This window comes from Branchiostoma belcheri, unplaced genomic scaffold (genome assembly GCF_001625305.1).
Source record: "Branchiostoma belcheri isolate BF01 breed outbred unplaced genomic scaffold, Haploidv18h27 scaffold48, whole genome shotgun sequence".
Classification (NCBI taxonomy): domain Eukaryota; kingdom Metazoa; phylum Chordata; class Leptocardii; order Amphioxiformes; family Branchiostomatidae; genus Branchiostoma; species Branchiostoma belcheri.
This window is the reverse complement of record NW_017804109.1, coordinates 30,421-53,711: the sequence shown is the minus strand read 5'-3', so window position 1 is coordinate 53,711 and position 23,291 is coordinate 30,421. Positions and strand designations below refer to the sequence as shown.

The 23,291-nt window shown below is 41.0% G+C and overlaps 2 protein-coding genes across 5 annotated transcripts; one reads left to right on the top strand and one right to left on the bottom strand.

Annotated features, from left to right (window-relative positions):
* The first annotated feature begins 231 nt into the window (after nucleotides 1-231).
* Nucleotides 232-7,370, top strand: LOC109479396 (multifunctional protein ADE2-like). Of its 3 annotated transcripts, none has more exons than XM_019781358.1 (9): nucleotides 232-353; nucleotides 1,711-1,908; nucleotides 3,251-3,429; nucleotides 3,817-3,957; nucleotides 4,488-4,551; nucleotides 4,826-4,995; nucleotides 5,445-5,622; nucleotides 6,077-6,235; nucleotides 6,585-7,370. In XM_019781358.1, exons 1-9 carry the CDS (start codon nucleotides 347-349, stop codon nucleotides 6,746-6,748), a joined length of 1,260 nt encoding a protein of 419 aa, XP_019636917.1. In that variant the 5' UTR covers nucleotides 232-346; the 3' UTR covers nucleotides 6,749-7,370. The 3 variants fall into 3 exon arrangements, with proteins under 3 accessions (XP_019636917.1, XP_019636918.1, XP_019636916.1); XM_019781359.1 differs by lacking the exon at nucleotides 4,488-4,551 and adding an exon at nucleotides 4,143-4,206; XM_019781357.1 differs by lacking the exon at nucleotides 4,488-4,551 and having other exon boundaries at nucleotides 233-353; nucleotides 3,817-4,021.
* Nucleotides 7,371-7,816: 446 nt separating this feature from the next.
* On the bottom strand, nucleotides 7,817-23,210 carry LOC109479383 (casein kinase II subunit alpha). Of its 2 annotated transcripts, XM_019781340.1 has the most exons (13): nucleotides 22,598-23,210; nucleotides 21,170-21,281; nucleotides 19,692-19,793; nucleotides 17,901-17,951; nucleotides 17,332-17,391; nucleotides 16,730-16,813; nucleotides 16,160-16,270; nucleotides 14,839-14,940; nucleotides 14,404-14,504; nucleotides 13,597-13,745; nucleotides 13,055-13,141; nucleotides 11,035-11,172; nucleotides 7,817-9,758 (listed from the first exon to the last, which is right to left on the bottom strand). In XM_019781340.1, the coding sequence occupies exons 1-12, from the start codon at nucleotides 22,690-22,692 to the stop codon at nucleotides 11,039-11,041; spliced, it is 1,188 nt and encodes a 395-aa protein (XP_019636899.1). In that variant the 5' UTR covers nucleotides 22,693-23,210; the 3' UTR covers nucleotides 7,817-9,758; nucleotides 11,035-11,038. The 2 variants fall into 2 exon arrangements, with proteins under 2 accessions (XP_019636899.1, XP_019636900.1); XM_019781341.1 differs by lacking the exon at nucleotides 11,035-11,172 and having other exon boundaries at nucleotides 22,598-23,209.
* Nucleotides 23,211-23,291: the final 81 nt, after the last annotated feature.

Sequence of the window (23,291 nt, the reverse complement as noted above, 5' to 3'; positions counted from 1 at the left end):
GCCTATGAACCCTGAGCGGTACGCTTATATTTGTGCGGTAATGTCCTAGTCTGCTCTACACTGACTATATATACAGGTGGCAGAGCATGGGTTGTATTCCGCGGATAACTCAATGTCGGTTGCAGGTTATCCTAAAATCGCTAGATGTCGCTAGTGATGTCACAAATGCTCTACGGAGTAACTGGCGGTAGACCCTGTAACCTGAGATTAAGATTTTGGCGCGAAAAGAGGGGATCACTTCCGGTGTTCCGTGGTCACGTGTGGAGGCATTATACTCCTGTTAGGTCGGTGCGCCTTGCAAGCTGAGATTTCTCTCAAGAAAACGTCGAAAAACACATCATAAATCATGTCAGGTGAGTCTGAGTCCTACGGGTTTGTTCCCTTGCACGAGGAGGCCTTGTTTGAGCGAGTAGGGGTGTTCGGGCGATAATTTTGTGATCACGTTTTGAAAGCGTGGACTATGAATGGGCCAGGGTGTGAAGTCCACGTGCGAATTGTTAGAATATGTCTGTCACATGTCTGGACGCTTTAGCTTGTTTTATACGCATCTAAGAACACTAAATTCACCAAAATATCAGTAGACTTGCAGTGCAATGAAGATTTAATTGTTATTTCACCAAACATATACAGATTTCATTCAAATCGCAGATAATTTTCAGCGATAAATATAGAATGCCCTCCCCCATATTCGCACAAAAATGCATTCTTATGTACACAGCTGTGCTAAGGTTTACAGAGAAAATGCAGAGATTTCGTAAAGTAGAGGGTCATTTATGTTTAAGAATTAAACATGTGGACTACTAGTATAATCCCACCACTTGCCACTTCTAATATAATGACCACCTGTAGTGCCCGTCTGTATTTGATACGGGTGTATCAGGTATGGGCGGGATGGCTGCTACAGTATCAGGTTACCTCATCAACCTATCAGGTTACAATAGCCTGCATTCCTCACATGTTATCATAAGTGTCGGGTTAGTCTGGCCGTAAATTTGATACACACAAGTTGAGTGACAAGGCTACAGCAGGCACTTGCTACAGTCCACTTGCCACAGTGCACCAGTAAGGCACCATGGATAAGTGCACACTTGTGTCTGGCAGTGTATCCATACTGATGACATTACTGATACGATGTGACAAGGAGAAGCGTGTGGCTGCAAGATATGTCCCCAAATTTGGCCAAGCACACAGGGCAAACCCCTACTCTTACCATGGGTCAAGTTGAAAATACCGTGAAAGGAATATTTCCTCAAGCACGATGGGAATTCCTACCTGGTCGAAGACTCGGAATAAATTTGTATGGCCAAATGAAAATTTAAAAAAGTAAACGCAAAAAAATCGAGATCGGGGTAGAGAGTGTGTCTGTGTTCATTCAAATAACTACAACAGTGACTACTTACGTACTTGTATATAAGTTGATTCCCATATGGTCTAGTGGTTAGGATTTGGGGCTCTCAACGCCAAGGCCCAGGTTCGATTCCCAGTGCGGGAACCACTGTAAGAAACAGGAGGAGCGAGTAGAAACAGATAAAAAACCCGGGCCGGGGTTCGAACCCACGACCAAACCCAGGCACCATTCCACATGCTGACGCTTTTAACGATTCGGCTAAAAGGTCTAAACCCCTCGGCTGGGTCAGTTGGTAGCACCTATAAACCCCCCACTGTTACAAGGTCTTCAAATAACAATTGTCTCTTTATTTTGAATCCCAGGACTGAACCTGGGAGAACAGATCATCGAAGGGAAGACGAAGATCGTCTACGCCCTGAAGGACGACCCCGCCAACGTCTACATCCTGTCGAAGGACCGCATCACCGCGGGCGACGGCGCAAGGGCCAACGACCTGGAGGGCAAGGCCGCCATCTCCACGGCAACTGCAACCGCCATCTTCAACCTCCTCACCAGCGCAGGTGGGGGGATGTTTGTTTTTTTTTTGTTAGTGTTTCACATAATAAGTGAATCTTCTCTAGCCTGGGTGCCAGACTGTTACCAGGGATAGTATACAGGCTAGCTCCTGGGCTCCAGGGCTAGCCTGGGAGCCAGACTGTTACCAGGGATAGTATACAGGCTAGCTCCTCAGCTCCAGGGCTAGCCTGGGTGCCAGACTGTTACCAGGGATAGTATACAGGCAAGCTCCTCTGCTCTAGGGCTAGCCTGGGTACCAGACTGTTACCAAGGCCAATATACAGGCTAGCTCTTGGTGTAAGACACCAGTTTTGTACAGAAGGTACAAGCTGCGCAAGACCAGACTGTAAGGTTTGAACGGTTTTTGAACCACTCACACCGGGAAGGATTCCTACATTTTTTGTATGGTGCCTGGCGTGATTAAGCCTGGTGTGCTGCGGGTCTGGCACCCAGGCTACATACCCGTGCCTCTGGCTTGACATGCCATCTGCCTAACTGTAGCCAGGTAATCTTCTTAGACATCTTACTAGGTCTTAGAAAAGCAAAAGACTCTCTTGAAATTAGGTAATAGTCCAGCTAAGAAATATTTAGCAGAAATACAAGCATGCTGGTGTATTTCTGCCCAGAAGAATAAGGGAACAGCATTTCTTGAAGCGGTTTAAGAAGAAGAAAAGAACTTAATTAATGTTGAGAAACAACAACAGTCACCTGTACCTGAGCTGTAACCCAACCACCAAAGAATTGTTCCTTTTGTGTCCAGGTGAAAAAGGCCACTTTATACAAACTGTACTACAGCATACATGTAAAGACATCACCACATGGCAAATGCTTGATTGCCTTGGCTACTCAAGTGTCATAATAAACTGTAACATAGTCATAACACTCATAACTATTAAACACTTTAACTTCAAGAGAATTGACATTCATGTCTGTGAATGCATCTGTAGCAGCGACACCTGTGCTGAAGTGCAATGTGAACCAGTCAGAATTGCCCTGAGGAAGGTGACAGACGGTCACCGAAATGTCGGCTGAATAAAAGACTTGGTTGTGTGAAAAGAATGCTATTAAACACTTTAACTTCAAGAGAAATGACATTCATGTCCGTGAATGCATCTGTAGCAGCGACACCTGTGCTGCAGTGCAATGTGAACCAGTCAGAATTTCCCTGAGGAAGGCGACAGACGGTCACCAAAACGTCGGCTGAATAAAAGACTTGGTTGTGTAAAAAGAATCTCTTTACTCAATGACATTCATGGTCACAAGGGAACCTAACCCCACACCCCAAACTTACTCTATTACAACTCTATGGAGTTTTGTGTCCTATAGACTTGTTCCTTTTGTTCCCAGGTATAAAGAACCACTTTGTTCGTCAGCATGAAGAGAAAAGTTTCATCGCGCAGCGCTGTGAGATGATTCCGATCGAGTGGGTGACCAGACGGCTGGCGACCGGATCCTTCCTAAAACGTAACGTCGGCGTGAAGGAGGGCTACAGGTTCTCCCCTCCCAAACTGGAGACTTTCTTCAAGGTGGGATCTTGTAAAAAGAACATCTTGCATTCTTATTTAGGTCCCGAGTCAAATATTGCGGCCATTAAGTGTAGCAGCAGCTCCACCTACTAATTCAGTCACAAACTGCACCCAACATTGATGATGCTCTTTTTGGTTTGGATGGTTCTTCTATGTAATATGATAATCATATTGATGTGATCACTATAGACAGGATTCTTGGTGCTTAGTGTCAATGGAAAAAATTATCTAAAGAACATTGTACAAGTGACCACCGCTACGTAAGAGCCACCTGTCCAGTTTTTACTGTATTAGATAAATAAGAATGCAACACACGTTTCTTCCTTGTATCAAAATAGGCCTGTGTGGAAGGGAGTGCTTATTAAAAAACATTTGTTTCTCCTTCAGGACGACGAGAACCACGATCCCCAGTGGACGTACGAGCAGCTTGTGGAGGCCAAGCTGCAGGCGGGCGGCGTGACGATCGGCCGTGACGAGATCGAGATCATGAGCCGTACGACTGTCGCGGTGTTCGAGATCCTGGAGAAAGCCTGGGCCACACAGAACTGCACCCTGGTCGACATGAAGATAGAGTTCGGCGTCAACACAAAAGGTTGGTGCTGAATTTTATAGGTTCTGTACACTCTGCTAAAGTTGGAGCTGGGTTTTTCTATTTTTGTAGTTAAAGTTACAGTTTTAAGAGGTGTACACTTGCAAATGAGATCCTGGAGAAGGCCTGGGCCACACAGAACTGCACGCTGGTCGACATGAAGATAGAGTTTGGCGTCAACACAAAAGGTTGGAGCTGGTGAAAACCTGACCTATCACTCATCAGTTGTTAGAAATTAAAGTTGTGATAGTTTTGTACACTCTACAATGCTTTTGGGTGAGGATAGACCTCTAATCTTATCAGTAAATGTGGGAGAAGGCCTGGGCCACACAGAACTGCACCCTGGTCGACATGAAGATAGAGTTCGGTGTCAACACAAAAGGTTGGTGCTGGTTTTTATATTTTTGTAGTTATGTTACAGTTTTACAGTTTTAAGAGGTGTACACTTGCAAATGAGATCCTGGAGAAGGCCTGGGCCACGCAGAACTGCACCCTGGTCGACATGAAGATTGAGTTCGGAGTCAACACGAAAGGTCGGCACTGGTTTTCATACGTGCAACCTAACCTATCCTTTTTTACAGTTGTACAATTGCTAAATAGTCTAAGCTTCTGGGTGAGTGTGGGCTTCAATATGAAAATACTGCCAGAGCACTAAAAAGGTCAGAGACAAGTAACATTCAAAATCACCTACACTAGAACCTCACCTTCTTTCCCTTTTCCCGATGGCTACTTCAGTGTGCATAAGGTTAAAGATGTTTGTATTTCTACCACATAGAATATTTATGAATCTTAATTGTGTTTCTGCAGGTGAGATTGTCCTGGCTGACTTGATTGACAGCGACTCGTGGCGACTGTGGCCGTCGGGTGACCGCCGACTGATGAAGGACAAACAGGTTTACCGCGAGCTGAAGGAGGTCACAGCCGAGGCGCTGGACCAGGTCAAGAGGAACTTCCAGTGGGTCGCTGAGAGGGTCAAGGTAAGAAACATTTCTTCATCCTTATTGGGAGTACCCGTACACACGCACACAGAGTTAGGTAGACTAGTAAGGTTACTAGTGATGGCTAAGAAAGCAAAATATACAAATTTGCAAAGATTTCAGAAATGTAGACTGCATTCAGTAGAATTGCTAAGCAACTGGACATAATCAGTACTAACACAGAAAATGTTATGCAAAATGTAAATTCATTTACTTTCATGGTGGTTTCATTTTGCAGGTACCTGGGAAAGGGGTGTTTTCCTGTATTTTAAATTTGCGGCTAGAGCAATTCTGTAGTGCAGCAGTCACACAATTGAGACAATTGAGACATTTCCACAGTGTCATGAGTGTCGCAGTATAGAGGTCACCTCACAAACCATGAAAATGAAAAACACTCTAAAATTTTCAATGTTGACAGCTGCAACATTTCCTGTTCTTTTCCTTCCCAGCTGCTGCAGACCAAGCCCAGTGCCCAGGTGGTTGTTCTGATGGGTTCTGCCACAGACATGGAGCACGGACAGAAGATTAGTAAAGGCTGCCAGGGGCTGGGGATCCCGTGTGACGTCAGGGTCAGCTCTGCACACAAGGGCACCGAGGAGACCCTCAGGATCCTCAGGGAGTATGAAGGTAAGGATGGAAATGTACTGATTAGGGAATTTGTTTCTTTTTCTGGAGCCGTGGCACTTTTTTCTTTTGTGTAACAGGCTGAATATAAGTTCTAAACAGGAACTATACAGCTCCAAATGTCTTACTGAGGGACGACTGTGTGTGCAAGATGTCAGTTAGCTTGAGGAATGAATCCACTCTACTACATACTTAGACCACTCCATTATGTATGTATGAGACTTTTGAAGTAAAGGTGGTAAGAAGTAAGCTCGCAACACTCATTATGTTTAGTGTGCACAGATGATACCAACAAAACAAATTGTAATTTTCATACACACAACACATGCTTCATATTAACATTGATACTAACAGTGAACATATTCTGCTGCTTGTGCCTTCCCAAACACTAGTGTCATGTACTTCTTTCTGACACTGAACCTGTAAGCTCAACCCTACTGTTGTTGTTCCCCTGCAGGTGACGGCATCCCGTGCGTGTTTGTGGCCATCGCGGGCCGCAGTAACGGTCTGGGACCGGTCCTGTCAGGTAACACGTCGTACCCGGTCATCAACTGTCCCCCCGTCAAGGCGGACTGGGGAGCGCAGGACATCTGGTCATCTCTCAGGCTGCCTTCAGGTGGGTTTTATTACTTGCGTAAAGAAGGTTATGTTTTTGGTAGCATTTGTATGTGTTTATGTATCGTGTCTGTGTGGTTTAGCCCAATAATTCAAGAAGCTATGGATGAATTGTAAGGAAACTGGGTAAGTTAGGAGGCCTTGAATTAATTAGATTTTTGGCCACCTGCATTTGAAATTCAGGTTTTGATATATCGTGACCACTATAGGGTCATGGACATGCTAGGGTCACAAATTTTGGATGGTAGATAGCTGTTGTGCTCGGAAAAAAGTAACATATGTTTAGGTCCTAAAATGTGAGGCTGCAGGTTGCACTAAAACTAAATTTTGCTGTGTTCTGCTGTTTCCAGGTCTGGGCTGTTCCACCGTGCTGTCCCCCGATGCTGCTGTCCTAGCAGCTGCCCAGATGCTGTCCCTGTCCGACCACATGATCTGGTCCCGCCTGCGCTGTAAGCAGCTGTACACCTACCTGGGCCTCAAGGTCGCCGACAAGGACGTCCGCAAGGACAAATGAGAGGAGCCGCGTATCGGGTTTCCACCCTGCATATTCACAATGCAATGCAATCAGGCTGAGTTTGGTAGAAACTAGTTTTCCTTTAGATGCCTATGTAATAGAGTGAAAGGGGCCACTTTGTATTCCACACATATTTTTGCCTTATGCCTTACTTCGCGTGTGTAAACTGTAACTCTGGCTTCAAGCCTTATCAATGCAGTAACCAGCTTATTAGAGTGTTTGCTTGTATCTTTCAGCAATATTAAATGCTTATAAATGCAGTATCCAGCGTAGATTCGGAGTAACTTTGAATGTTTGCCTGTATCTTTCAACTGTTCAAGAATCATGTTTCCAATACGAGAGCTTTTGGTAGTGTGTATACATGCTTTTCCACTTAAGATTTGCTTCAGTCAGGCTACAAGCCTTAGAAATTGAAGTAGCTAGCCTACTTGTTGCTTGGAGCTTTCCACTGTTAAGGATCATGTTTTCTATATTAGAGGTGATGTGATGCCATGTACTTGCCTGGTATGAGAACTTTGGAGCTGACCAGAAGTATTAAATGAGCTGAGAGTATACAAATTATATATACCAGTTGGTCATGGTTCATGTATGGTGTTGAAATAAATGTCTGCAGCGTTCAGTAGCTCAACTGTTTTTGCCTGACTTTCGTGTGATGTGTTTGCAGTCTACAGATTTGTGCTTGTTCCTGTTCTAATTTCTCTGAAATCACAGAACCCATGCATAGCAGAGAAATTGCATTTCTTGATCTTACCACTGCTTCAAAAAAGTAGTGGAATCTTGAAACCCAAGTTTAAATGTAGACGTTGTACATGTACAACCACGTACTTCAGATAGACAGCTGTCGGAAAAATACCATGTGTTTCTAGAATTTTGAACCGCTGTCAGTAAGTAACTTACTTACCATCATGATTCTAGAATTTCATTTAGCCGTCAAAAACTTCTTTGCCATCTTTGTATAAAAATGATTCTACAATTTTGGGGATGACTCATGAACATGTCAACCCAAACTATGTAACGTTACATTCTCCAGACACAAGCAAAAAGATCATAACACGACAGGGTCTGCTGTACAGGTCTTTTGACTTTTAATTTCTTCTTGCACTTAATACAAGAAACTTAAGGTACATGTAGTAATGAGAAAACATCCCACCATGCAGGTCTTGCAGCTGTGACACAGTTCTGGTTAATCCACTGTACAGAAAACCTTACATTACAAACGGTGAAAAGTAGTGGAGAAATTTGTGGGGGAGAGAACGAAAAACATAAGAAAGCAACCGTCTCTGTAATCTTGCATTAGTCCTTTCAAATTTTTGAATGCACAAATTTTAAATTTAGCAGTTTGTGAACAGCTATAGCTTGGGCATTTGCTTCCTTCAGCAGATGTAGTCAATATGTGGAAAACTGGACAGTCAATTTTAATGTTGAGACAATTTTGTGTTGGCGTGTCATTTTTACATTTTAAACAGTCTGTGCACTTGTAACAAACTACAGTTAAAGCCAGACTGCTTTCACAGTATGCTCCATCAAGGCCCATAAATAAGACATTACTTTACACAACTAAGTGTCCAGAAGCCTGACAATTGAACTGAATGCATAGTTTGACAACAGTAAAGCACTGGATTTTAACAGTAGGTTCTCAGAGCTTTGGTGGAGGCCTGGTACTTTTTTTTTCGTACTTCCATCCCCCGAAAGAAACCAAAAAAAAGGATTATGACTAACAACCGAAACAGCGATACCTTAATGCTTGGGGCTGCAAATTGAGCGGAGAATTCACAACCGCTAAGAGGCCAGTTTAAGAGCGCAGGTTAGACAACTTAGCATCTACAACTACCCACAGCCATCTTGTTATCAGTAAAAGAACACCTAGGATTGAACGGATTGCTACCTACACAGGAGCGTAGTTAAACAGCCAGATGCGATACAACAAAAGTAGAGGAATTATCACCCGTTGCACACACTAATGATAATACAAAACAATAACATAAGCCCACAAGGATGGTGCTAATAGTAATACAAATGCTAGGCAATTACTATGGTAGGGCAGACAACACAAACTCATTTCTATCTGTTAGCAAAGCAAAGCTTGCATTGTACTTTTTCACATGCAAGGAACTGGACCTAAAAACAACAACTTGTCCACCATCATGCATGTCACACTTTCTTTTTCCTACCACCGCAGTACTTGGATCAATATTGTTCAGTCTCTGTGGTAGTAGCACATCTTCACTTTAATCCAGTCCCAAGTACATCTACGTATAATCTCCGAGCACCAAAATGATAAACATGAAGAGGCCTGAAACGTTAGGTCTGGCTGGCAAAGCTACTGGCCACCTACACTTCTCTTCATCTAACACAAAAGCAAACAGTTACAATCTGTGGCTACGCAGACAGACACATGCTGCAAGGCTTGCTAACCCTCAAGCAGGGCCAGAACTTCTCATATTAACATAAGAGTATACAGAAGAATCTTTTATTGGGCTATGACATGGGTTTCTGGTATCAATATTGTTCATCCCAGCCGTATACAGGTTACTCCTGTAGCACACATATGTACAGTACCTTTAGGGCTAGTTCCCACAACAGATGAATTGATCCTTAATTTTTTTTTTCTCGTGACTTGTAGGTACATCATAAGAAGGCGACGCAGAAAAAAAGTCGCCCGTACGTATAACAAGCAAGGTAGAATTGAATTGAATTGATTTGCAAGCATTGAATGGGTGGTTGAAATTTTGTATTTGTTTTTTGTGTTTTCGTGTTATTTTCTGGCATGCGGCTGTCTCATCTAAGAAGTGAGGTTATTTTTTAATTCCTCTGGAAGTTCTCTTCTTTTTTTTCTTCAACACATCGTGCACGGAACCAGCTGTAACCAAACAACTCCTCCCGCATGGACAGTGGTTCCAACAACAACAACTCGTTGGGAGCAGACTTGGCAGTAGAAAAGAGCGTCGACAGAGGGTCGGTTAGGTTACCAATCTCACTCCAGGATGGGCCAGCTTAGCATACTTGCTCTCTGGAATGACAAGAAGAACAGATAGGATGTTGGTTATTGTACAGTAGCATTAAACCTTTCTGCATGTAACAAAGTGTTGCAGAACCTTCATGAATTGTTACTGGGTCTGTCTGACCACTAGATATAGAAGATACACCAAGAAAATACTACAGACTGTTTCACAAGACAACTGGGACTTTACATAAACTATTATTCACTGAAATTGTAACTTGTGGTTTAATACAACATTTGGATTCAGTTGTACACTCTTAATCTCCTAAAATTTGAGGGAACCATGTGCCAACAAATTTTACTGGTTGTGCAAAGATTATTGTGCCAATGGTTAAAGACCAAGGCATCATATAGATACAGTTGAAGGATTGCAAACAAATCGGAACAGTTGCTGTTAATGCTGATATGTGTACAGTAGTTTAACACAATCTTTGCATGTCTGATAAATAATGTGTATAATGCAACAGAAGACAGCTGAGTACATAGAGAGAATAAGGTCTCTCTTTGCAACCAACTGTCTGTCAATTTTCCCTTCAGTGGCTTGGACCTACAACACTGGGCAACCAAGTCATTTTGGTGTAACAAACTCTGGTCAATAAATAAGCAATGATGTAAACATGTAAACATGTTAGAGTGGTCACACACAAGAAGAACAGAGATGCTGGAATAAACGGAAGCTTTTATCTTTTTTGCATCAAAGTTTGTGTATTATCAAGGACGTATCACCAACACTTATACTAGTACAAATTCTTGAATGTAGTAGAAATGGTAGAGTTTCTACTACAGTATTTTTTCTAACCTGGTAGACAAACCTGTGAGGGCTTAGAGAAATCACGCTGTGGGAACATGTTACTTTGAAAGAAAACGATTCAAACCGTTAAATATCTAGAGGCTTGCATTTGTGAATCAACAACTAAAGGGAAAACAAATCACTTGATTATATATGATTGTAAGAAAAAAGTTTGGTTTATTAGAAGTAAGGGGTTACTCAGGGGTTGAAGGATTCAAACTCATCCAATTATTAAGAACCCAACACCAGGTCATAGACAGATTCAAGGAACCCTACAGACAGCCAAATTAACAACCGGGAACAGAAAATCGGGGAATAAAAAGAAACGTGGGGGAAATTTTTTTATTCAAAGAGTTACAAAAAAAATCCAAACGTCACATCATGCAAACTAGGTGGGAATTTGAGGTATAATAATAATAATAATAGTACTAATAAAACCAAAACTAGTGGGATGGATGGAGAGAGTGTTGGCTGAGAGGGGAGGGGTTGCAGCACCTGTCTATGGTTGGGTGGGTGTTGGGGATGTGACAACGGGGGGCACAGAGTTGCTCAGCGGCGCGGACGAGATCACGGGGGAGCCCGGAATCAGCATGGAGTTGGTGGCAGCCACGCCTGGATAGGACGAGTTGCCTCCTGCAGTACAGAACAGTACTGTAGTTTAGAAGCAACGCTTCTCAACGGTTACATACAACCCAGGGCTCGAAATACGCTTTTTTGTTATCATGAAAGGTCCGCTGTGTTGGTAGTAATCATAGTAAAACGTTTAACTTTGATCCCTGTGTTGGAATAAAGTTCAACGTTTTACTATATATATATACGCTTTTTGTTTTTACAGTCAAACCTGTACAAGTGACCACCTCTACAAAACCTTCTACCTGCTTCTGTGCATAGTTTCATCAGGATAGTAAGTCACTGAAGAAAGGGAGACTCTTTTTACTTGACTTGACTTGACATGACCAAGTCTTTTATTCAGGCTGAATAAAACACCAAGTTGTGTAAAAAGGGTCTCTTTATTTTTCTACCAGCTGAAGTAACCTTTTGAAACATACATGAATATGTAATTTGTTTTGGTTTCAAAGTTAATCAGCAGGGAGAAGACTAAAGAGACTCTTTTCGCACAACCAAGTATTTTATTCAGCCTGAATAAAAGACTTGGTTGTGTAAAACAGTCTCTTTACTTAGTGACTTACCACCATCTCTTCAGACTTAATATTTCCCCATTGACAGAAGCATGAAGACCTGAAACACCTGCATAGACCAGATTTTGTCAGTCCCCCAAGTCAGCAGTCTTCTTGGGTAGGTTTGACTGTACCAGTGCTGGTGCAGGTAACTTTTGTAAACAACCTGCACCAGGCTAATTTTCACCTGCAATGTTTGATCCCTTTAGGTGTCACAGATTCTAACTCTATTACTGGCGCAGGTTAGGTGCAGGTGAACATCAGAGATACCTGCACAGCTCTAATTTCACATGCACAGCTCTGATTTCACCTGCACTGACCTGCACATGCAGGTGGTATTTCGAGCCCTAGAGCCTAGGCTTCTCCAACTACATGTACTAAAGTACGGAAAAATCCGGGACGCCTACTCTAGAAGCACGGAAATCTCTCACTGACTAAAAAAGGCCTACGAGAGGCTTTTCACACTACGTGTTCTACATGTATGTGCACAGGCCTACTGAATGCTGTTCCTTTTGCCTTGTGGTCAACGTAAAAAATAGTACCAAACATTATTATCAGCTGTACTTAATGGCTGTGACTGAGAACAGCAAATTTCCTCAACTTTAGCCTTTCTTGTTCTCGAGTGTAATAAGGTGGTTGTTAGTTACAAAAAGCTGGGAAACTAGACTATATTCTAAAAAACATGGGTAACATACAAAAATTGAGGTAAGTACTTTCCTTTCTTCCATTTCAAAATAAAAAAAATTATTCCCTTTCCACTAGTCTGTTCAGAGACTTACACTGAATTAAACAGATATTCTTGATGTTTGATTGCTTTATTGTCCATGGGCCTACAATGAAATGTTTGATTCTGTATATGCCCAAATTAAGGTGACAAAAACTGACAATCATTGAGGTTTACAGCATAGATGCTTTGTGGCGGTAAGGATTTTTATAGCATGGACATGCGGACTCCCATATTTCTCCCACTACTTGATGGTACAACTTATGTTAGGTGTTACAAGCACGTCGGCAGAACGTACTGAGCTTGCGCAAACACCCATTTTTCACGGTTTTCTTTGGATTTTTGCTCGTCGCATCAGAATTTAGCCTGTTGCAGACAATATCTTATCTGACATACTATTTGCATACTACAGACGGAGTGTTAACCTTATTTGCGCGAATACGACCTTATATGAGACGTACTGCCGAAGTGCTATACACGATACACTACGGGTTTCGCGCAGGTGCAGTACGTTCTGCCGACGTACTGGTGTTATAAGGTAACATGCACGATCAGCTCCCATACAATGGTTGCTGTATAAAGTCTATACCGTATCACATGCTGCTGAACCTACCTGGCACCATCTGTGAGGCATTTGGAGTGGGGGAACTGACTGCCAGGCTGGACGATTGCATGCGGCCCTGCTCCTTCACTACTGGGTCTGGGAAAATGGAGAGAAACAGTTATCACACAAGCTTACATCAATACTGGGGCTGCCATCAAGCCTCAGTATTGCAGTGCAAGCATGTCTAACCCTCAGAAGACGAGGAACAACAGACGATAAACCCGACAGTGAGTGAGTGAGTGTGCTTCCAAATGTTCAAAAGAATAATTTGAACATGTTTCGCGTGTGCCAAGTATGCCACTTTCTAGAATTCAAAAACCAGATTCGGACATTGGAATTGATGTTACAATTTTTGTTTGCGGCCACCAAATTTCAGCACATTTTCCATTGAAATGTGTGTTTTCTCAGTTTGGTGTGACAAAATAAAATACAACACAGTGTATTCTCAGCCTACCTTGGGTGATACAGAATTCACCGTGCTGTACTCTGTATCTGCCCTTACTGTAGTCATATATTCTATATACATAAAATACAGACAGCCCACTACTCACAGAAGTAGGGATGCTCCATGGCCTCCCGTGCCGTTAGTCTCTCCTGGTGGTCGTAGCGCAGGAGTTTGTCCAGGAAGTCCAGCGCCTCGGGGCTGACCAGGTGCTGGTTCTCACTGTGCACAAACCTCTCCCACCGCTTTTTAGAATGTCTGGGGGGAGAACAGGAATGACAAGATTAGTTTCTTCATCTAATGATGAAGACATGGCAAACTACAAGCCATAGCTTTCTTAACTACATTATAAAGACTCTAACAAACCTCTCCTACCGCTTTTTAGAATGTCTTGTGGGAGAAAGGAAGACATGGTCATTATTACAACCATCCCTCAACAGAGACTGGGGGCGCCACAGACTTTCTGCAAACCATGATCCACTGCTCACAGAGTCACGTGTGTTATCTGTGTGACGTCAGGGAAGCGGTGGATGTACACAGTACAGTTTGGGTAAGTCTTATTTCTTGTGTTGGAAATTAGAGTTCATATGTTTTGGTAGAAGTCATTATTAAACCTAAATTTGAACTGCAAAGATAAGAAATGACCAGTTTTGTTTGTTCATCTAATGATGAAGAAATGGCCAACTACATATAGCCACAGCCTGACTGAAGAAAATTTTTTCCTCCAGCTAGTTTGACAATGCAGAAGAAATTACTGAAACAGTTGATAACCATAACGTTTTACATATAGACTAATGTATCTTCGAATGGGAAAGACCTTACTGTTTTTCTTTATGGAAGAACATTTATTTCTAGATCAAAGCATTGCGAACACATTAGCTCCTTGTAAATTGCAGAAGAACAAATGAAGACGTACCTTCCAAGAATGTCATTGAACCTGGGGTCTAGGTCTATCTGATACTTGTCCAGATACTTGTATAGATCTTCTGTTCCAAGAACTTTGGCAATGCGGACCAACTGAAAAATAGAATAAAAAGTCTCCATCTTTCTAAAAAATTACAACTTGCATTTTTGAAAAGGTGTACTCACATTCTCACTGAATCTCACTGAACATGAATTTTATTCATACTGTACAATAGTTTTGCAATATTCAAAGACAAATCAAACTCTACTACTGGATATGTTGCGATATAAAATCCGTAATTTATCCAGTAGTAGAGCTTGATTTGTCTTTGAAGATTGTTAACCAGGATGTCTAACCTTCATCAATGCAATAGTCATACAAGGTACGGCGTGTAAGTTTTGGCACCATGTGTATGTATCTTAAACAAATCTATAGCAGGATGGTTACCTGATCATAGTTGTCATGTCCGTGGAAGAATGGCTCCTTCCGGAAAATCATACTGGCCAGCATACATCCTAGACTCCACATGTCCAGCGAGTAGTCGTATTGCTGTGGAAAAGAGAGAAAAAATTAACATTAACGCACTGTTACAGTGGTGCTAGCCACAACGAAGACGTCTTGTTGTGTACACCTACATTTTCACACATAACTTACACCAGAGATGTATATACTGGGTGCATAATATATGCACTTTTGTGAACCCACTTGTCAGGACTCTTCCTAAATAATAAAGCAAGAGTGCTCCCCCTCTCCCCAAAATCCTAGCACATCTCCCAAAATGTTCAAATTTACCTATTTTCATAAAAAATTTGCTGATTTTTCATCAACCGATTAGGGAGCACTCCTCTACCAAAGAATTTCTGGGGTAGAATCCCTGCTTGTGTAGAATTTTGAAGTTAGGTAAAGAATTAAGTTTCATTTATTTCATATTGTGCACCCAAATTTTTTTCGGTTAGGTGCGGAAAATTAGCTTCAAATCTTGCACAGTTATGTTAGCCACAACCGATCTCCTTGCCATTTACATTTTCACAACACTTCCACCTACATTACCAAGAAACATCCGCATCCTAGTAATATGCCATGTACATCACAAACATGTTTTCCCTTCACTACTCTAATTTCTCAATTGGCGCTGGAAACCTATTACTGTATGACTAATTGTTTTCTTCGGAGTCAGGGATGGTTTTTCTTAACACGAAAGGCGATAATATTATATGTGCAAGAGTCAATCTGTACTTACCACTGCCCTACTAAACAGACTTATTGGATTGGCCTATATTTTCAGATTGGTCAGCATTTCTTACACCAAGAGGAATTTTCTTTCCCAAACAAACTCTGTCCCCATGCCAACTGGACCCAACAATACATAACCAGGCCATTATAAGCTAAACCAGAACACCATACCACCACTATGGTAATCTTCTAAATGGTGCAACTAAAACTGACATGTTTTAGGAGTTGACTGCAACGTGACCAAGTGAATAGTAAAGTTCTTGTATTCACTAACACGAGCCAGTGTTTTAATAACCGTCTGCCACCTTCATCAGGGTTACAATGACTGGTTTGCTGTGCACTGAAGAACTTAAATACTACTCAATCATTCACCAACCTGATGAAATTTTTCACCAACGTGATTAAGTGTGTAGCACTACCGGTGCCCTACGAGTGTGGCTTTTTTTGTGGAGTGGCAGTTTCTTCCACTACACAGCGGTGAGGGGGCGGAAGCCAGATGACAAAAGATCTTCTTACATACCCGGTCACAACTCACCTGGTAGTCCACCAACAGTTCGGGGCCCTTGAAGTAGCGGGAGGCTACTCTCACGTTGTACTCCTGTCCTGGGTGGTAGAACTCAGCCAGGCCCCAGTCAATCAGCCGCAGCTACAGGGGAACATACAAACATCTTCCGTAAATGATTTAATCTGGTTGGTACAGGATTGAACAGCGAAGGTCTTTGAATACCAACCACTTGTTTCACAAAAGCCGATGTTTCGATGACCTCCTGTCATCTTCATCAGGGCAGTTATGACTGGTTTACAATGAGCAAGTGACACCTTACTTCAGTGGACAGTGAACCAGTCATAACTGCCCTGATGAAGATGATAGGCGATCACAAAACGTTGGGTCATGTTTAACAAGTGGTTGCAATTTAAGAACTTTGCTATTTACATGAACATCTTTCATACAAAACAGAAGACTTCTTGGTGGTTCACTTAAGATGCTTTAACTAGATGGACACTGGGTGATCAACATTACTTCCAGACTTTCATTGTGTGATTTTCATGAGACGAAGGTCAATGCTGGATCACCTTCACCCACAAAACAAACCCTCATCCTCACCTTTCTGTTTTCGTGATCTATCATGACGTTGTGAGGTTTGACATCTCTGTGCATGATGCCCATGCTGTGACAGTAGTCCAGGGCCTGAAACAGCAGATAAGTTGTATGTAAGAAGAAAAGAGCTCCACCAAGTTTTAGCTCACTGAAGAGCTACTCTTCACATTCACCAACCTGATAAAGATAGTTACAGGAAATACCAACTTACAAAAGTCCCGGGTGACAGAAAATTGGCAGTTACATGATAGCTTCCATTGCCTAGGGTGCTTGAATTTTTCTATGTACAGTATTTGGGTCATGTTTAGGTTTGTTGAACTGTACAGGTCTTTCACTTGTCTCCCAAAAGTTTCCTGAACAGATTGCAAATTGCTGAAGTTAGTTGTCGAGTTGTACACTAAGAGTAGTTTGCAGTTCAGCATCTTACCTTCAGGAGCTCATACAAGTAGTATAGTGCTTGAATTTACAATACAGTATCTGGGTCATGTTTTAAGGTTTGTTGAACTGTACAGGTCTTTGACTTGTCTCCCAAAAGTTAACAGATTACAAATGGCTGTAGTTTATTGGCAGGTTGTACACTAAGAGTAGTTTGCAGTTTAGTATCTTACCTTCAGGAGCTCATACAAGTAGTATCTGATGTCGTAGTCGGTTAATGTTTGGTATAATTGCTGTAAAAAAAGGAAAAAGAGCTCATTACTAGAAATGCAGTTATGTTATGCACGTCTATACTAAATCTAACACAGATTTGACGAGTCTTTAAATCTCTTTTTTTAAGTGTTACTGTTCGGGTTTTTTTAATCATTTTTTTTACATATTTTTACCAGCATTGGCAAAGTATACATATATACATCCTCTTTTATTTGCTTGGATGTGGCATATAGATTCCACAAAGCAAGACTAGAATTCAGTTATACTTTACTATAAATGATTTATAATTCATTAGCCAGGTGCACATTTTTCTTACCCAATACCATGATGACAACTTGACATGTGCTTAATTGAATACTCTAGAATACAATACTAAATGCTAACTCACCTTAAAGTCAGTATTATTTACATACTCAAATATTAATGCAGGTGTCCTCGACTAGAGAATAAAAAGAAAAATTGTGCCTTAATGTTGGCTTGAACCTTAATGTTATGTTGTAGAGTCTGCACAAGAGTGGGGAATACTTACCCTAAAGTCTGTGTTATTAACATACTCAAATATTAATGCTGGCGTTCTCGACTAGAACAAAGAAAACAAAGGTAACAGTCAATATGACGCACTTCAATGTAGGGAAGGTGCACAGGACACGAATGTGTGGTCAAAACATAACAAAATCGTCAACAGGGATATGACAATGGCATCACAGTGGAGAGGTACAACAGGAAGACTACAAGCACATAAGCAAATGCACAACAACACATCATACAAAAACAATGTCCAAGACCCCAACAGGAACAATTCTTATGAATATATAAAACTCAATAACCATACACAAAGATATATGTACGGTTATCAAGTTTTAAATCTTCATAATGACAATTACTCTTTCATTTGAGAAATCGAATAGGAACTGTTCTGAATCATAAACAGCTGTCCAATATAAAACACCACCACATAAAGCAAGGATTACACACAGCACATCTCTGGAACATATGAAAACATCCCTTCAGGCGGACACGCTGATATAAACTAACTTATCATGCAGCACATCACTGCAGTCCATCATCATGTGGAAGTCACAAGGGCCATGTTGGCAACAACAACTTACTATTCCTTACAGGGTTGGTTCTTTAGGCCACACCAATTTAATTTCTTGGTTAACGGATTCGCCGCTTCATTTTTTTCTGATTTGCAAATAAAAATAAAAATCCAGAATAAACTGCAAAATGCTCATATTTTGCACTGAACAGTTGAAAACAGTCCTTTTCATCCTAGTTGTTACAATTATTCCATCTTTCAATGCAGTGGTATCATTAAAAGTTCAAAATTCATTGTTTAAATTTTGAACCAGCCTGGTATGTTGACTTCATGGCTTCTATCGTACCATTTTGGGCCATAATACGATGCCTAGGCCTGTTTTTATTTTTATTTTTATTTCGCCCGCCCGCTCCATTATTTTTCTAGAAAAATCCGTTAACCAAGAAATTAAATTGGTGTGGCCTTATGTTGGGAAGTAGGCCACTAACCTAGGGATCCCCCTTAGAGCTATGAAAAAATGGGGCTGTATAACATTGTTACAATCTCAGCAATGCCGATCAATCTTCAAATTTAGGTCATTTTGATTTTCAAGATGATAATTCTAGCCTGGTATCCAGCCACGAAAACAACACTTGATTTGATGAAGACAAAGTGAAGGGTGACAGGAGCGAGTGTAGCTTTAATAGCTGGACTTCAGGCTATTTTATTTTTAATGCACCAAATTTGCTTCCTGGAAATCGTAAAACTCTTGCAGTGGTTTCATATTTGCAGTGATCTCACCATCACTGCAATTAATGACACATAAAATATTGCCTTCATTGTATGAATACTGAACAACAGAATTGCTCATCTGTCTTACCAGGAAATAAAACTACTGCAAAAGTTTCATGACTTGCAGTTACATTTGTATTTCTCTGGCCAATTTCTTTAGACCTACATCACCACTAATTTCTGGGGAGTACCCTGTAGGCTCAACCCAAGCAATGACAGCAATTTATGAGAAGTTTAACCCTTGTCTTGCTGGCATTTTTTACACAATATTTTCAAATAATTTGATGTCTTAACCAGACCCTTGACTTTTTTGGCCCTGCGGTGACAAAGTCACTTCCCCATTTGTTGCATTTCGCTGCGGTGTGATGCTTTGCATGAGAAATACCCCCAAATCGTACATATACATGGTGCTATATACAATGTAGATGGTCAAGACTGTATGTGCAACCCATATGTGTATGGGCTCCGCAGGACAAGGGTTAAGATAAAAGATAAAACATAGGAACGTACCACTGGGTCTTTAACTACAGCTAGCAGGGTAATGATGTTTGTTCCTCCTCGGAGGTTCTCCAGGATTTTGATTTCCCTCTTGATCTTCTTTTTCTTGACTGGCTGCAGGAAACAAAGGCAACAGATACGCTCTAAAAACCTAAGGGAATCGCGCCTCCTGTCCTGCATTCACACAGCGACACAACAGGTTAGTTTTCATGACATTGTTAGTTCAATTTCACCTCTCACAATTACTTAGTTTATTTATTTCTCATTACAAACATATCCTCTAAAGCATGTTATGGGTAACAATAACACAACGATACAGTTTTTCCATTCAGAACTACAATCTTACTTGGGACTTGACATTAGACTTGCCTTAAATTTTGTTAAAGTAAAGAAGTCATCCTCAACTATGGTGAAGATTTTTAAGTAGCTAGTAGCGCGCAAAGCAATAATTATAAAACCATGTATAAAAATTAAAATTCATCCCTAGGCAAAGATCTGTATGAATGAATGAATGAATGAATGAATGAATGAATGAATGAATGAAACTTTATTTTCGTGTCGTGCGCATACCACGCCCAGCCCGTGTGGGCTTATACGACACCGTTTGAGAATAAATAATACATAAACAACAGAGAAACAGAGGTACAAAATCCAAACAAAATGTGAACACAAATAAAGTTAGGCTATAAACAATTAAGCAGAACAGAGTGAACTCATAACAGATCATAAATGCAAATAAACAAATCTGTACATAAACTTGATAAAGAACCAAGATTTCACAGAATAAATACAAGTACATAAGGTAAATCAAATATAAATAAGAGAAAACAAATGTGTAGAAGTAACAAAAGGTGAGAACTGTTGATGTGTTATGAATACAGGTATTTTCTTCTTTTCCCCCACGCTCGATAAATGAAAGTTGCTAGGTCAGATACACCCTCGTTAAAGAGCCACTTAATTCTATTTTCATCTCTTTCCCATATGATGTCAGGTGATTTTGTATAAATTTTACGAAACATATTTTCTCGAAGATCGTCATAAAAGGGACAGTAAAAAAGAAAATGTGTTTCGTTTTCTACTTCATCCAGGTCACACATGGTACACATTCTACTTTCCTCAGGAATTCCCTGGTACCGTCCAGTTTCAATATTGATAGGTAAAATACCAGCTCGCAGCTGCGCACACAATGATCTTTGGCGTTTGGGGAGACACATTGTTACATATTTTTCTATACAGTAAGTATCTTTAAACAGAGCATATGTTCTAAGTTTAGGTTTCAAAAGTACTTTGGTTGCCCAGTCTTGCTTGTATAAGTCAAAAAGCTTCCCTTTAATTTGCCTAATGTCACCCCTCAATGTGTTAAGATAAACATGTTCTGTATATTATAAATGTACAACAAACAAGAGAATAATTATAGAACAATTTGTCTGTACCTGCAACATTATTTGACTTCTATAAGTGGGTTAAATGATGGAAAGTGAGCGACATACCTTGAGGATTTTGATGACACACTTTTCGTTGTTAGTTATGTTGATCCCCTCAAACACCTCACTGTACTTGCCTCTGCCCAGTTTGCGCACAATCTGATAGTCATCCTGTTGTCTGGATGCAAAAGGATTAAAAATTATTTAATCATTTATGAATTTCTGTGATTTGTAATATCAATTATATTGTGCTTGAGCTAATTCTTGTAAAATAACAACCTTTTCATACTGGAGTTGTAAGAAATGTGTAAATGTTGCTTTTAAACATAGTTTGTCTTTATCTTTGCAGATTACTGAAGAAAGGTCCTATTTTATTCTTCAAACAATGTTATCTTCAGATTACATCAATGTTACAACTATCTATGACAGCCTCAGCAGAACAAGCTGGTTCTTGTTAATGTTAGTTTGACTCCTTTCTATGTTATATTTTAGCCAATAAACTTGCCCAATTGGATTTTTAACAGCCAGCCTTCTCACAAAAATCTAGAGAAGGTGGCTGAAATAAGAAAGTAGCAGGCGAGCCATGAAGGGGTTTGTAATGGAGAGTACAATGTTTTTCTTAAACTTACACAAAAGTAGGCGGCAGAAAAAATTTGAGTAGGCGGTGATTTTCGCCTGTTGTTGGCTTGTTTTGAGAAGGCTGACAGCTGTCATTTTGTGGTGATAATGTAATTATTATGTACAGTACTAAATATGCAAGTAAGGCATACACCCATCAGAATCAATCACTATCAGCAGCTCAATATCGTAAATTTCTGAGGCTGAAACCCACATGATGGGCTAGCAATAATTTGAAGTTGTGAAAAGGATAAACTACAAACTGTGATTTCTTCATCTATAAGTCAGCTCAACAAAGTTCTACTACAAATTCTGCTTTTGCAATCAGTGCACTTGATCTCTTTCTGCCCTTAACTATTTTATATTCTATGATTCATCCAAGAGCATGGGCCAGCAATACTAATTTTACATCACTAGCATCATACTGCAAATTATGGTCACATCTGGACTAGTCACTACATTGCTATCAAATGAAGTTCTTGAACTGAAAATATCACATTTCTGTCTGTGTAGGCAACGTAACGTTAGATCCAGTCACACAAAAACCGTTGTTCTTATCACATCTGTCACACAAGTGGGGAGGGGGGCAAAACAGTGACATCACATCCTACAGTAATTGTGTATTTTTCTAACCATATAAAAACGTTCAGACTACAATATAAACCGTATGGAACACAAATATGCTGATAAAATATTGCTATGTTCTGGTGTACATCAATCACTGAAGAATCATGTGAAGAGTAACACTTTGTCATCTCTGTCCATGGTACTAAAAGTTATCCTTTACTACATTTTCTAAGGTACAAGTTTGCATGAAAAATAACCACATTTCTCTAACTGTGGCAGTGGAGAAAGATCTTTCAAAATGTCGCTTACCCCCACTCAATGACATGAGACTCGTAGTCCCAGTACTCCCTCGGCCTGTGTGTGTTCACATCTGCGTAGACGCGCGCGCGACTAGGGACAGCCATATTGGAACCTTCCCTCAACAGAACAAAATCAGCCACAGTTGTTGGCCTTTTTTGGTGTCCCAGTAACCACTTGCTCTTCAACCTCCCGCAGCAGAGTGACGCTCGAACTGCAAGACGAGATGACACCCAAATCTTGTCCTAGAGGTACCGAGGAAACCTAAAAATGAAGGCAATTTCGGTCTGAACGCATGAACTATGCACATTCCTTGTTCTTTCTTGCTTGGTACGGCGGATACAGGCTTGACTGCCGACACAATTCAGTCCCTCAGAAATTCGCTTTCGTCGCTTGCTACGCACCAAAGTTCGGTCAAACGTACGCGTCAGTACATTTTCTAACCACCAGGGTGCATAAGATCCCACAGAAAGTCGCAAAAGATGAGATTTTTGCCCTAAAACAATGGTGCCTTACGATTAAACACCCCACAAAAGATGGCCGCCTTCGCGAGCCCGCCGCACCGTCGACCTCGCCGGAAGATTACCTAGCAATTCGGCACTATTGAGAGCCCCCCTCAAGGCAACATTGACATAGATTCTATCTCGCGTGATTTTGCGAGGTTGGGAACGTTTGCGCTACGGACTGTACTATAAATTTATAGGTA